The 16024-nt window shown below is 43.8% G+C and overlaps 1 protein-coding gene across 1 annotated transcript in view; it reads left to right on the forward strand.

Annotated features, from left to right (window-relative positions):
• Positions 1 to 219: 219 nt before the first annotated feature.
• NID2 (nidogen 2) overlaps positions 220 to 16024 on the forward strand; it is a gene marked incomplete at its 3' end in the record, with an annotated part of 77752 nt that continues 61947 nt past the window's right edge. Inside the window, exons 1-3 of the mRNA XM_082836980.1 lie at positions 220 to 462; positions 1129 to 1437; positions 10818 to 11050. Of these exons, the coding sequence (XP_082693106.1) occupies positions 235 to 462; positions 1129 to 1437; positions 10818 to 11050 (770 nt within the window). The 5' untranslated portion in view covers positions 220 to 234. The remainder of the gene's footprint in view (positions 463 to 1128; positions 1438 to 10817; positions 11051 to 16024) is intronic.

The raw sequence follows: 16024 nt of genomic DNA on the forward strand, positions 1-16024 counted from the left end.
CTTAGAAAACTTAAACTAGAACCAGATGTGGTGGCCGCTGTCGAACTTTCTCAGAACTGGCGATTGGTCCCGGGGCCAGGGCCGCAGCCAATCATCGCTCTGGGAGGGCCCGGAGTCCCGCCCCGCCCGGGACCCCGCCGGGATCCAGGTTGGAGGCCAGCGCGGCGGGGCTAGTGGGCTGGCTGGCGGGGCAGGGACGCGCTCTGCCGCGGGACAGCCCAGGGCCGAGAGAGCATGCGGGGGGACCGGGCGGACGGGCGGCCCGCGCTGCCGCCGCCGCCGCCGATGCTGCTGCTGCTGCTGCTGCTGTCCCGGGCCGCGGCGCTGCACCCGGGCGAGCTATTCCCCTACGGGCAGTCGCGAGGGGACCAGCTCCTGCAGGAAGGCGACGACGAAAGCTCGGCTGCCGTGAAGCTGGCGCTTCCCCTGCGCTTCTATGAAGCCCAATTCAGCGAACTCTACGTAAGTTTAGCTTCTTCCTGGTGCGGGATTCTGCAGATTTCTTGCAGCTTCTGAACAGGCGTCAGTGTAGTGCGGCTCTCAGCGAACCCCTTCCTTTCGAAGGGAGGAAATAGTCCGCACAGTCGGCTGTCCCCGAGCGCCCTCGGGGTGGGACCTGGCTTTGCAGCGATGCTGTTGCCGGACCCACTGCTTTTCCCTGCTTCAGGGGGGCGGGGGGAGGGGGTAAGAATTGTTCGCAGCCGCATGAGTCCCAGGCAGAAAAGAAGGTGGGATTGCTAAGCCGGCCAGTGGGGTTTCCAGTTAGGACAGCGAGGAGGCTGTGCACTTCTTCAGAGCTGGGTGTTCCCTCCTCCGACCCGTAGCTTTTTTCCAGGGTTGTGCGGGAAATGAGAAGATAACGTGAACGAGTTTTAGGGCTCCTGGACCCATTGCACCGCGCTTGTGGGGTAGGGGTGACGGGTGGGACGCCGGTTGAAGTTGCGCTGGTCGCCCTGAACCAGGAATCGGGCTCCCAGCCGATGGGGAAGGGGAAACTTCATGCCCGGGGCGGTTCCCTTCCCTCTTTACGGAGCCAGGGTGGGCGCTCGCGTCCGGACCTGTGGTGGCCCTCCTTGGGCTTCCTGCAACGTACGCGACCGTCACACTTTTGTCCCGCTCGTCCCCCAGGTGGTCACCAACGGCATCATCTCCACCCAGGACTTCCCCAGGGAGACCCAGTATGTGGACGATGATTTCCCCACAGACTTCCCGGCCATCGCCCCTTTCCTGGCCGACATCGACACGAGTCACGGCAGGGGCCGGGTCCTTTACCGCGAGGACACCTCCCCGGCGGTGCTGGGCCTGGCCGCCCGCTACGTGCGTGCAGGCTTCCCGCGCTCCGGCGCGCACTTCGCCCCCACCCACGCCTTCCTGGCTACCTGGGAGCAGGTGGGCGCCTACGAGGAGGCCACGCGCTGGGCCCCGCCCTCGGGAGAGGTAAGCGACCAGGGATGCTTGATTGGCCTCTGTGCCAACCGAGGAAATGGGCTTGGATTCTGGGCTGGGACCCAGGGACTGGCTTGAAATTTTTCCGGAGTCTGCTCTCCCGCTAAATCTGATGTATACTTTGGCGGCACCAGGGCTGAAGTGGCTCGGAAGTGAAGAAGGCTGTTTTCTCCAAGCTTTCTCTGAGGGTCTGAGAGGTCACTCTTGCAAGGAGAACTGCTTAAGGGATGTGAGTGCCCCAGTGCAGATGCAGAAGGGGTTTATGGTTTGATTGTTTTTAGAATCACCTCGTATATACAAGAATTATTTCTAATTATATGTTCAGTGAAGGAAAAACATCAGGAAATGCTGGCAATTTTTAAAAGAACAACCATTCATTTTCCTGCCACTCAAAGATAACCACTGTTAAACAGTTTCGTGTGCATCTGCCAGGGCTTTTTCCTATCCATATCTGTATCTATCACTGTCTATTAATGATGAGTTCACATTGCACATACGGCTTTGTAACTTTTTTTTCACTAATTAGTAAATTGTGAATATGTTTAGCTGTCAATAAATATACTTCTACAACATCACTGTTAATGTTTGCATATATTCCATCCGGTGGATTTCTCATTGTGCCCAGTGGTCAGCAAGGTTATTTCCAATTTTTCTCATTATAAATTTGTGAAGCACTTTTTCTTTCTTAAGCTAAATCTTTGTACCATGTCACTAGCTGACATTCCAGGAAGCGGAACTGGTGGGCCAGAGTGATGCATTTTTTATAAGGTTTTAATAGCCTTTGCCAAATTGCCCTCCAGGTACCAGTTCACATGCTCCGTACTTTACAGGAGACTGCCCTTGATTCCTTGTATAGTCTCTACCTGAGAAAGTGAAACAGCGTAAGCACCCAGTCGTTAGGCTTGGCAGCAACATTTGAGGTACTCCAGATGGACATCAGGTGGCCCCAGGGTGGCCTGGCAAAAGGGGAGCTGCCTCACTCCTGGGGTAGGTAAGGGCTTCCTCCTATGAAATTAGACCTGAATCTAAAATGTCAACTCTAAAGGCTGAAACTCTTTGAGTTTATCTCTATTTTAACTCATCAAAATGATTCTTAGCTATAGAAAGATGACACGTATCCTCCGTAGGTTCAGAGAGATTAACTAGCTTGCCCACTCTCAGTGAGTGATTCAAGATGGTGGCCATTCTTATTCTGTGCTCCCTGAGTAAGAGGAATATTTCCTAAAGGCTTTACTAAGCAAAGAAGATCTAGAAATAAAAATGATTTGAATTGATTTTTGCCATTCATTTTATTTTGGGTCAGGCAACATCTAGTTTTGTTTATTGCATAATCTTTTAATGCATAGGTTTGACATTTCAGTTATTCAATTCAACAGAGTACATTCAGTTCAAATAAATAGACTGAGCACCTTCTTTTTTTAAAAAAAATTAAAGTTTATATTGGAGTATAGCCGATTAACAATGTTGTGATAGCTTCAGGTGCACAGCAAAGCAACTCAGCCATACATATAGATGTGTCCATTCTCCCCCAAACTCTCCTCCCATCCAGACTGCCACATAACATTGAGCAGAGTTCCCTGTGCTGTACAGTAGGTCCTTGTTGGTTATCCATTTTAAATATAGCAGTGTGTACATGTCAGACTCAGACTCCCTAATTATCCCTTCCCCCCTGGTAACCATAAGCTTGTTCTCTAAGTCATTTATACAATGGAATATTACTCAGCCACTAAAAAGAATGAAATAATGCCATTTGCGGCAACATGGATGGACCTAGAGATTGTCATACTGAGTGAAGTAAGTCAGAAAGAGAAAGAGAAATATCGTATGCTATCGCTTATATGTGGAATCTAAAAAAAAAATGATACAAATGAACTTATTTATAAAACAGGAACAGACACAGACTTTGAGCACCTTCTTTGTTCAGGGCATTGGTCTAGGTGGAGGGTTGGAGAAATGAATAAGGTATGTTGCATTCATTAATTCACTTTTGTCCATAAGTTTAAAAAGCATTTAAAGTTTAACATACCTATAATACAAAGTTTAGAAAATAACGTTTATAATTTTACTAACCAGAGGTCACCACTGCTAGTATTTTATTGTGTTTTCTTCCAGTCTTCTTTTCTAAACATATATCTTATATGTGACATATTCATATATGTATGTGTATATAAGTAATTTATATTTAAACATAGTTGAGATTTATTCATCCAACAAACTTTTTTGCACTTACTGTATGTCAGGGCATGTAGAGACTGTGAAAGGACACATTCTTTACTCCTAAGGTTGTCATAGTTTAATAGGGATATTGATTATTATTCAGTATGATAAGTGAAGTAGCATCTTGACTTAAGGAGACTAACTCTATCCCTCCCTTGTTAGGGGACCTGATCTGGGAAAGTTTCAGTGAGCAATTGTCTTTGCATCTGAGTTGAGTAGAGTAGAACATTCCCAATAGAAGAGGTAGCATATGACATATCACCCATGGACTATATTGTATAATGTGTTTGGGGCATCCCATGTGGTATCTTATTACTGAAGAGGAAGGGTGGTGGGACATGAGGCTGGGAAGGCCATGGAGCAGGGGCAGATCATGCTATGCTAGGAGTTTGGACTTAGTTCTTTGGCATTGGGCAGCTTTTGAAGAATTTTAAACAGAAGTTTTTTGTTGTTTTTTTATTTTTTTTATTTTTTGCGGTACGCGGGCCTCTCACTGTTGCGGCCCCTCCCGTTGCGGAGCACAGGCTCCGGACGCGCAGGCTCAGCGGCCATGGCTCACGGGCCCAGCCGCTCCGCGGCATGTGGGATCCTCCCGGACCGGGGCACGAACCCGCGTCCCCTGCATCGGCAGGCGGACTCTCAACCACTGTGCCACCAGGGAAACCCTGTTATTTTATTTTTTAAAGAGAGCTCTTTTTGATTGTATTGAGAAGGTAAGGGTTCAATGGAAAGACTGACTACTTAGACAATTATTATATATGTTGTTTATTCAGGATATCTTGTTAATTCTTATAATAACATTTTATCATGCTGTCTTCCCACAACAATGCTGCATGTTTAAGATAAGTACAGCAAGACTTATTTTTTGCCATTACCTAGTAAGTTAAGGCAATTGTCTAGAATTCTGTACGTAGTGAGGCAAAGCCAGGTTTAGAATACAGATTTCTTGATTCTTAGGTTTCTGTCATTGTTGCTTTTACCCAGACTTTTCATGCAGGACCCATTTCCTTGGCACAAGTGATGTAGGTAGACACAACAATAGTTGTACCTTTTCCAAAGACTTCCAATAAATGAGGTTTTTTTTATTGTCTCAATGTGATCTTTGTACCAGAAGAGTCCTTGGAACCATATTTCATTCAAAGGAAGAATGAATTTCGAATGAAATTTTCCAAGGACACGATCGACTCCTTATTACTTCCAAATTAGTATTCCAGTGCTCTTAAGTGAATTCAGCTGCATCTATCTTATTTTTTCAACAGAGAAAGACAACGTTGAGCTGAGTGAGAGGAATCGGAGAGAGGAGCAGTTGCACAGAATCTCTGGGGTGATGAGGTCACATTAGAGCTTTAGTATTCCAATTTTATCAGGGCTTATTTGAAACTGAAAATTATAGTACAGACAAGGTGACTTTAATTACTTTTCTCAGTTTCATCTGCAGCATGGGACTAATGCTTCTGATGTGAAGATAATGACAATAAAAAACATTTTGAAAGAAGTGGTTTATGAAAGGTTATCCAGTGACTTTGGAAGCAATGATCCAGCCTCAGTCTTAGTTTCCTAATCTGTAAAATGAAGTAGCAATGCCCACCTTACAGGACTGTTGTGAGAATTCACTAAGGTGACATTTTAAAGTAGCCATTGTGGTCCCTTAGACTTAGCAAGTGCATATGCCCAGCCAATCTGTGTTCCCCTACATTGGGTTGATGGGACCAGATTCTGGTTCTTTTATTTCTCTATTTCTCTGTCTTGTAAGGATGCTGTGATGTAAGTCTTCTACTTAAGGACTCTTTAAATACAAGCTTTTCTAAATTGCAACTTCTGTCTAGGCCTTTTTATGGTGGGGGCAGAGTGGGGGAAGATTTGTAAAATCCATCTCTTACTTTTCTAATTAAAATCAATCTTCAGACATTGCCATATGCTGAGTTGGCTTCAGAATTTGTTTCATTTAGAAAGGAGATATCCTGTTTGGAGAGAGGATGTTTCTTTAATTACCCACATTGACGTTTCTTCTGAATACTTTGAAGAGCTCTGTGACATGAGTTCTCGTTTTCATAATTCTTTGGAGATAGATTTTGGCAAGCAATAATCAACTTTGCTTGAAGGACTGTGTGAATTCTACATGGCCTTCTTAAACCTTGGCATACTAACTTCATGTTGCAGAGTTACTGGAAACGAAGATATCAAAGGAATGGCATCTTTACCATTTAAAACTATTTCAGATGTTGCCCTTTCTCGCCGTGGATGTTCGTGGTGGGTGTGACAGGATGTGGTACCTGATATTGCAGGAATGTCAAGGTGTTACTGCATCTAAAAACATATCACCAAATGGTGTTTATCAACTCACTCAATCTGAGACTCCTTGAACTGTCATAGGTACTTCACAGAGCAGTCACGGTATTGACCTTCAGAGAACTTATGGGCAGGAGACATACTGCCCATATGTTTACTTTAGTTGTGTTTTTTTTTTTCGGGGGTGGGGTAGGTGAGACTCTTGTTTTGTTGTTGTTTGAAGGATGAAGGGGGATAGGGAACTGGGCTACATAGATCTGTGAGGTATGGTACAGGGAATGCATTGTTGACCTGTATTAAGTTGGACTGAAAGAATGGATATTGACAATGGGGCAGCAGGACAGATTGTTCTGGCCTAGGATGTGTCCTGGGAGAAGGCCAAGAGAGCTGAGGCTGGAGAAATGGATGAAGGTAGGTGTGGGGCAGTAACATAAGATGAGCAGAAGACTTCCCAATGGAGGTTTCACCATGGGGAGTGAGGCATGCTGACTTGTTTCAAGGAATGATAGTCATTGACAGAGACGGTTGGATCCAGGGAGAAAAGCAGGACATGGTTGTAGCTTTTTGAGCTCTGAAGCTGAGGTCCAGAAGAGGGGAGGTCTACAGTCTACCTGAAAGAGTTTAGCCTCTGTCTGAGATATAGCCATGCAGACAGAGAGAACAGAGACATATATGGAAATTGGTTAAAGAAATGCTGACGTTTTGCTAAAGACTAAGTGTCAGGAAGGTTATAATATTAGTGATGTGATAGTACTGAGCACTTATTTTTGAATTTTTTGGCAGGATCTGTAGGATTTAGGGAAGAAAAAAATGAACGCGGGAAAATCTTGCATATGACAGTGACCTATAGGTAACGGGAGATGGAGAAATACGCTAAGGAATGGAGATTCCTGTTCACACCGAACACTGGAGGCCAGGAGTCAACGATGCTATGACTGTAGAGAGCATGTGACCCTAGAGAAGACAGGGAAGAGAATTTTGGGACGTGTGTAGGAGACACCCTACTTCTTAATTTTCATTGTAGTTTTTGTAAACCACTCGAGGCAAACCCCTTTGGGACATGGGTGGCACCGCTGTGATTTTTTGGCCAGATGGCTGAAATCAGTTAAATCAGTTGCAAAAATCAGGAGCTCATTGAGGGGCATGTTTCCTATTCATCAACCTGGCTCTGCCGAGGATCAAGTCAACACTGATTAGCAACGTCCCACACCTGGGAGGGAGAGCCCAGCGCTGCCTGCTTTCTGCCGAGGGCTCTGGCTTTTCTCTCTTTCTGATAACAGGATGGCAGATCTTGAAGCTCCGCAGCACTGGCCCTGCTCCTCGTCCCGTGGCGGCCCCTTTCTCCTCCCTGGGATCCTGAGGGCATTGGGAACTGGTGACCCTTTTGTGGGGTTTGGCAGCCCATCTGAGGCTTTCGCTTCAGGGACAGAGCATGTGGGGTTCTTGCAAAGACTTTTCTCCAGGAATGTGAAGACCTTTCCGGTCTGGAAGCCTGTCAAGGAGTGCTCCTGGGGGAGGAGCCCTGCAGGACATCACGAAGAGGGCTCTTTAGCGATTAGATGTAGAATTTGGTGGAACGGAGAGAACTTTAAAAGCGATCATTTGGTATGCGGGTGGTTTTTAAACAGGCAAACGTTTTTGGCCGTTCTCTGGGATCCTATATTCTACTTAAAATTCTTCTATTTGCCTATTTCGGTGGAGACAAGTAGATTAAATAAATGCTTGCCCCCTGTAATAAGTGCTTGTCTCAGGATGGCATATAAAAGACATTGAATACATTTTCATTGAAATGAACTTGCTGACTGGCTGAAAGAATGAATAAAATAAAGTGCTCTATACCCAGACCCCACAGTAAAAAGCCAGACTCTCCCCTTCACAGCTCTGTTTACTTTTTCCCTCCCCTCCCATCCCCTTCGATTCCTTCACAATCTATGGGACCTCCTTATCTTATAGAATTTCTCTAGACTTAGAACCAGGATTCCTCCTATCTGACGTTTATTGTGGGCAATCAATGCCAGGAACTCCGAAAGCTTTGCTTTTTAAAACAGAATCTGTCTCCTTCCTTAAGTACCTTTCTTTCTCTAGTTGAACTTTATTTGGACTAAAGTAAAACTGAAGTTATTGAATCTCCATTAATCGATGATGTACTGAATAGCATATACTCTGTATAGACATGATACAGGACAGCCTTTGTTTACATTTGGCAGAAGTTATGGCTTCCGAGCTTTGGGAAATTCTAGAAAACATCCCTTGCCTTTTGTTTTTGGAAAAGTCAGGCTTTCCGGATGAAGCAATCAACAACGACAACAGTAACAAATATATGAGCACTGCCCCCTGCCCCCCATCACTAAGTTTCTGAACTTAAAGAAAGAAAGAAAAGCAAAAACCCAAGCCAAGCAAGGTGACCTTTTCTGTGTTGGAGATCTAAAAGAAAGTTTGGATAGTATTTTGGTGTTTTTCTGGAAAAGCATTTTAACACCTGAATTTCTTTGTCTTGTAAGCAAACCCTCAAAACTTTACTTTGAAATTAAACATAGGAAAGAAGAATCAACACTAGGAAAGAGCTTGACCACCATATGGGGAAGGACCCAGGACAGAACAAAATGCAGACCCATGCCTCTTGTTTGCTGTTTCATTTAGTAAACTGTGATGTGCTTCTCTCTGCCTAATTTTGTCTGTCTAGCAAAATGGGGAAACTGTGCTACTTATCAGTAAATAACGTTTCTAGGAGCCATATTATTTGGGAAGTGGTGGTATTTATAAATACCTCCCCTGCTGCCTGCTAAATTGTAAAAGGAGTGGGATTTAGTGAGAGAGGTGTTCTCAGAGACCTTAATATAACATCTTTTTTAAGATACTCAAACACCATTAACTGATCATTTGGGTGAGCGGAGATAGCTGCATGTAGGTAAAGGCAAAAATGTGTCTTGTTGGGGCTTCCCTGGTGGCGCAGTGGTTGGGGGGTCTGCCTGCCAATGCAGGGGACACGGGTTCGTGCCCCGGTCCGGGAAGATCCCACATGCCGCAGAGCGGCTGGGCCCGTGAGCCATGGCCGCTGAGCCTGCGCGTCCGGAGCCTGTGCTCCGCAGCGGGAGAGGCCACACAGTGAGAGGCCCGCGTACCGCAAAAAAAAAAAAAAAAAAAAAAAGTGTCTTGTTGAAAATACGAGAGTAAGTTGAACTTTAATGAGTGATTCTATAAGGACCTGGGTGCTGAGTCTGTGGCTAACTCAGGCTCCTGGCCTCTCTTTCTGGTCTGCTTTGGCTTCTGCAGTGTTTATTAATGTTCACAGGCAGCCTCTGCAACGCCTCCCCACCGCAGCCCTTAAGGTGTTGGGCCCACACCCTCCCTTCTGGCCTCCACTACCTCCTCCAGCAGTTCTCCTAGAATCCCAGCCGTGGCTGCTTCCCTGTCCTAAGCTCTGAGACTGTCCTGGGCAGCGGCTGCGTCCTTTGTTCCTTGGCCTCTTTGCGCCAAGCATACTGTCGAGTGCTTAATAGGCACCTGGCTGTTTGAAGTAATGTACAAATGAATTAATGAACTGAGTTTACAAACATGGAAGCAGCTAACCAGGCAAGACGAGGTGAGTGCTAACTTGAAACACTAAGATACTGTGGAGGGTCAGAGAACAGCAATAAATCTACAGGGAATTGCAAAACCCCTCAGAGGGGCAGCATTAGAAGGTCAGGAGTGTTCCCAGGCACAGGAAAACGTGAGCAAATGTGCAGAAGCATCAAAGTGCATGGTGCAAATGGGCAATATTAAATAATCGGTGGAGATGCAGGGGATCTGAGCCTGAGAAGAGAGTTTGCAGCTTATAAATCACCTGAGATGGCCGGCCAAGGAGCGGTTGGGACAGCCTGGTGGTGCAGGGCAGGGACCCTGGCCGGCCTGCCACCGCATATTAGTAGCCTGACCTTAGGCAGATCTCTTAGCCCCTATGTCTTTGTTTCCTCATCTGAGACATGAGGGTAGGGTAACTCTGGTGCTGGTGTCAAAAGGTAGATGGGGGCTTCCCTGGTGGTGCAGTGGTTAAGAATCTGCCTACCAGTGCAGGGGACATGGGTTCGAGCCCTGGTCCAGGAAGATCCCACATGCCGCAGAGCAACTAAGCCCGTGCACCACAACTACTGAGCCCACGTGCCGCAACTACTGAAGCCCATGTGCCTAGAGCCCATGCTCTGCACTCAACAAGAGACGCCACCGCAATGAGAAGCCCGCACACTACAACAAAGAGTAGCCCCCGCTCACCGCAACTAGAGAAAGCCTGTGTGCAGCAGCGAAGACCCAACACAGCCAAATATAAATAAATAAAATAAATTTATATATAAAAATAAAAGGTGGATGGGAGAGAATAGAGAGTAAGGCTTTGGGAACGGTAAGGAGGCCTTTTGATCAGCCAGTGCCTCATACCACCCCTGCCCATAATGGGCATTTGATAAATGAGTGAATGAGTGAATGAATGAATGAATGAATGATCCAGATGAGTGCCCAGGGCAGAAAACTAGGGCAGTGGCTGTGGGAATGTACAGGTTAATTTTGCTACTTTCTCTCAGCTCTGAAAGAAGTTTGGATGAAAGAAGTTTGAAACCTTAAAAAATAGTTTTATTTTTTGTAACCAGTGTTTTTTTTTACCTATGCATATTTCAACTATTAATCTAAATTGATAAAAGATGATTATAACAATAATATAGCTGATGTAATTATGTTTATAATTTGGAGAGGAAATTTAAAAGAATATTATGTGTAAAAACAATTTAGAGAAATCCTGAGAAGGGGGACAACCCTTTGCATTTATAATGCTTTGGGGTTTCTTTGTTGTTTTTTGTTTGTTTTATTAAGAATATTTTCTTTTTTTTTCACAGCTGAATACTTTTCAAGCAGTTTTGGCATCTGATAAGTCTGACACCTACGCCCTCTTTCTTTATCCTGCCAATGGCCTTCAGTTCTTTGGAACCCGCCCCAAAGAATCTTACAATGTCCAGCTCGAGCTTCCAGCCCGCGTGGGCTTCTGCAGAGGGGAGGTCGGTGACCTGAAGAGAGAGGGACCATATTTCAGCTTGACTAGCACTGAACAGTCTGTGAAAAACCTCTACCAGTAAGTAACATGGGGCTTACGCCCTTTCCTGTTGGAATGTAAAGACCCTTAGGAGCTACCTGAACTTGAGTGGCCCTACTCATTAAATATCATCTCCGTGGTTTCTAAGCAAGGGATCAGATCAAAACCAGGAACTAGGCTAGACCCTGGGAGGAGCACGTTGACCAAAATATAAAGTCTTTTATTTTTCCTGCCCTATTGGCTATAGATACTGGAAACAGAACTCTGTGTGTGTGTGTGTGTGTGTGTGTGTGTGTGTGTGTGTGAGCACAGCCAGTGAGGCTTGCTATGGAAACCATTGCCCTTGGAACCACATAAAAACACCCAGTAATACAACTGCCCAGGTTGAGGTTTTTCCAGGTTGATCGTTTCACAGCTGGAGACGTTGTGAGTTAGTCTTTTGGACAGATAGGTGTTAAAAGTTAAGAGTAGTGTAATTTGGGGAAAAAAAGGAAAACCAAACAAACAGATCGGTAGATTTTTGGATGTCTCAGGATTTCTCAGTTGCTTCATTATCTGAAATCGTCCTGAGGGTTTTCCATGCAATGCCTGGGACCAAGCACATTCCTTAGTCCCATCACATAAGCTCACTCTGCTCGTCCGCATCGTGCCCAGTATCTGGGTTAGCACCTGTTGATATTTAATAATTTCCAGGCTCTAAAGAAAATCTCTGCTTTTATCCCTTCCCTGAATACTGGTCTAGAAGGCAGACAGAGAATACTTTGGTTACCTGGCCTCCCTTGACTCCTCTAAGTTTCGTTACATGATTCCTGGGTATTGGAACATCTTACACTTTTGCATGCCATCTGCTTTACTCAGAGACCAGAGAGCGGGCCCTACAACCAAATAGGGTTACTGAGAGCTGACGTTTATTGAGAGCTTACTGTATGCCAACATTGTGCTACACACTTTCCAGAAGTTCTCTTAATTAAAACTCAACAAGAATCTCAGGGGGTAAGTTCTTCTCTTTTCTCAATGTGACACATGAGCTTAGGGAAGTTAAATTGCCTATAATCTCAAAGTTATGAAGTGGCAAAGCCGAAATTCAACCACAAGCCTGGAGCTCTGAACTACTTATTTTATGCTGAATCCTGGCCTGCTTTCCCCTCTCATGACTCATGTCGGACATCTTTTGAGCTCCACCAAGGTTGCCTTTTTAGTCTTGACTCTGGAGAAAACTTAGCTCCTTATTCTCCCTCCCCTGGTTCCACCCTCCTCTTCTACTCTGGAGCCATAGGTTCTCTGCCTCTCAGACATTATCGAGAGCTCACCATGGGCCAAGCGCTGGAAAGAGAAAGATATCTAAGGCCCAGGCCCTGCACGCAAGCAACCTGCACTCTCCTAGAGTAGACAGACAAACAACAGTTCCAGAGCATGGGAGTAAGTGCTAACACCTCCTCAGGGTACAGGAGGCAGTGAGGGCCGAAAAGCCGGAGGGAAAAAGCAGACGTGTTCCCCCACCATAGCCGTAATGGCCTCTAAGAACTCACACAGACACACGCACGCACACACGTACACACATACACCACTTCCATTTACCTCCCTCCATGCCTACCTCATCTTTGTCTTTCATGCTTCATAGAAACCTCTGAGTTGCTTGATTGAAAGTGGAAGATATGGGGCCAAAATGACCATCAGAGGAATTTTTCTTTCGTAGAATCTGTACTTAGTATAAAAACTAAAATAGGGCTTCCCTGGTGGCACAGTGGTTGAGAGTCCGCCTGCCGATGCAGGGGACACGGGTTTGTGCCCCGGTCCGGGAAGATCCCACATGCCGCGGAGTGGCTGGGCCCGTGAGCCATGGCCGCTGAGCCTGCGCTCCGCAACGGGAGAGGCCACAACAATGAGAGGCCTGCGTACCGCAAAAAACAAACAAACAAAAAAACTAAAATAAAGTACAAACAATGCCGAGAAATGTGAAAAGTAAAAATTACCCATTCTCGCTACTTCAAGTGATAACCATTATTAACAGTCATTCCAGGATTTTAGGTTTATGCACAACCTTCTTCAAAACCAAAATGGTTCTTTTGTTATACATATGGCATCTTCCCACTTGCTGTCTATGGGTGTCTTTCAGTAAGATATCTGTTACATTATTATTTGAATGCTATAAAACATGGCATCATATATAGCCTGTATTATTAAGACAATAACTTATTGATGAACATTTAACTTATTTCTGGTTTTTCCTTTTATAATTATTGTTTCAGTAAACAAAATAATACACATTGCTCAGATGCTCGTTTGTCTTAAACATAAATTCTTGAAAGTAGAATTGCTGAGAAAGGATATATGCATTGTAACATTTTAATGTATGCTAACCAACTGCCCTTCAGAAACCCTGCACCAACTTACATTCTCACCAGTAAGGAGGGCTGTGATCAACAGCGTCTGTTTCCTACAAGCTTCTAATCTTTCTAGTATTTGTGAATCTGATAGGTGTAAAATGTTCATATTTTCACTGTAATTTCTTTGATTACTAATAAAACCGAACACCTCTTCATGTGGTTAATAGCCATTTCTTCGCTATTTTCTATTGAGGTGTTTACAAAGACCTTTAACAAATAAGAAAAAACCTAGTAAAGATATTTGCTCTCAAATGCTGTGAATATTTTTATCCAGTTGTTCATCTTTAAAGTTAGTTATGATCTAGAAGGTGTAAGTTTAGGGTTGTCAAAGTTATTGGCCTTTTCCTTTATGATTTCAGGTCTTGGTATTATTCTTAGAAAAGCCTTCTCTACCTCCAAATTATAGAAATGTTCCTCAGTTTAATCTTCTATTTTACATTTATTTATTTATTTATTTATTTATTTATGTATCTGGGGTGTGTGTGTGTGTGTGTGTGTGTGTGTGTGTGTGTGTGTGTTATTGAAGTATAGTTGATTTACAATGTTGTATTAGTTTCAGGTGTACAGCAAAGTGATTCAGATTTTTTTTTTTCCGAATGCTTTGCCATTATAGGGTATTACAAGATACTGAATATAGTTCCCTGTGCTATACAGTAGGTCCTTATTGGTTATCTATTTTATATATAGTAGTGTGTATATGTTAATCTCAAACTTCTAATTTATCCCTCCCCACCTTTCCCCTTTGGTTACCATAAGTTTGTTTTCTATGTCTGTGGGTCTGTTTCTATTTTGTAAACAAGTTCATTTGTATCACTGTTTTTATATTCCACATATAAGTGATATCATGGGATATTTGTCTTTCTCTGCCTGGCTTACTTCACTTAGTATGATAATCTCTAGGTCCATCCATGTTGCTGCAAATGGCATTATTTAATTCTTTTTTATGGTTGAGTAGTATTCCATTGTATATATATACCACATCTTCTTTATCCGTTCATCTGTCAATGGACATTTATGTTGGTTCCATGTCTTAGCTATTGTAAATAGTGCTGCAATGAACATTGGGGTTCATGTATCTTTTTGAATTATAGTTTTCTCCGAATATATGCCCAGGAGTGAGTGGTATTGCAGGATCATATGGTAGCTCTATTTTTAGTTTTTTAAGGAACCTCCATACTGTTTTCCATAGTGGCTGTTATCAATTTACATTCCCACCAACAGTATAGGAGGGTTCCTTTTTCTCCACACCCTCTCCAGCATTCATTAGTTAAAATTTCAAAAATAGGCAGAAAAGTGGAGGGAGTCATCTAGATTTACAAGCTGTTGACATTTTGCCATATTCATCATTTTTTTTCTTTTTTGCATAAGTAATTTAAAGTAAGTGACACACAGCATGCCATTCACTCCTCAATGCTTCAGTATGCATCTCTAAAAAATAAAGTTATTCTCCTAGTCAGTGGAATTGTAGGGCTTCCCTGGTGGCGCAGTGGTTGAGAGTCCACCTGCCGATGCAGAGGACACGGGTTTGTGCCCCGGTCTGGGAAGATCCCACATGCCGCGGAGCGGCTGGGCCCATGAGCCATGGACGCTGGGCCTGCGCATCCAGAGCCTGTGCTCCGCAACGGGAGAGGCCACAACAGTGAGAGGCCCACGTAGTGCAAAAAAAAAAAAAAAAACCACAATGGATTTGTTGTCTTCCTCAAACTTGTCTCATAATTATAAGCTCAGAGGTCATAAATTATATAATTCATAGTGTGTTTGTCATAACTCTTCTTCTGCACATTTAAATATGAATGTACACATTTGTATTTTTTGAGATTATACTTTTCTATCTCCTGGAAGACAGTAGTTACTAAGTACTTATTACATGCAGGGCCCCATGCTGAACATTTTATGTGATTTTCTAACTTAATCCTCCTAACAACCCAGGGAGGAAGGCACTGTCATCTCATTTTGTAGCCTTGTTTTCCTTTCTAGGAAATTAAGTTCTTTCTGTCGCTAAGCTTTCCAAATGACCTTGGATTTTAGGATAAACTCAAACTGGCGGCTTTCTCATCATGCCCAATGACAAAAGCTAGGGTAGTGATTTATATTTAATTAGAAGATCATTTTATTTAGCTTTTATCTGTCATAATTTGTATTTTCCTACTCTTTTAAGCTTTTATAGTTTTCTGTTTCTGACTTCAAGAAGAAATTTCACAGCTACAACACCTCTGATGTGATAATAAACTCCACATCCTCAGATCTTCAGAATTCTCTCTTATCTTCTTCAGGGTTCCTTGCTTGCTTGCCAAAAAGCACTGGCATTAATTCTTAGAACCTACCAAGTCTACATAACATACCGCACAAAGGATCACAGTTTTGCTTTCTACGCTCCTGTTTCCCTGAACTCATTACAACAGCAGCAGTGGCAACAGCAACAATACGCAAGGGGGTGGGGATTGATTGATTGATTCTTGGAATTGTGTTAAAAATATTATTGCTATAGAAATCCACATGAATATGATGAGTACCAACCCAAATGAGCAAAAGTCTCTTGCCCTTACATGACTCAGTGAATTTCCTGTTGTCTTATTAGTCATTAACTGATTTTTCATGGACTGACTTTTGAGGAAATCCCACAGCA

This window comes from Leucopleurus acutus (genome assembly GCF_964270905.1).
Source record: "Leucopleurus acutus genome assembly, chromosome: 1".
Classification (NCBI taxonomy): domain Eukaryota; kingdom Metazoa; phylum Chordata; class Mammalia; order Artiodactyla; family Delphinidae; genus Leucopleurus; species Leucopleurus acutus.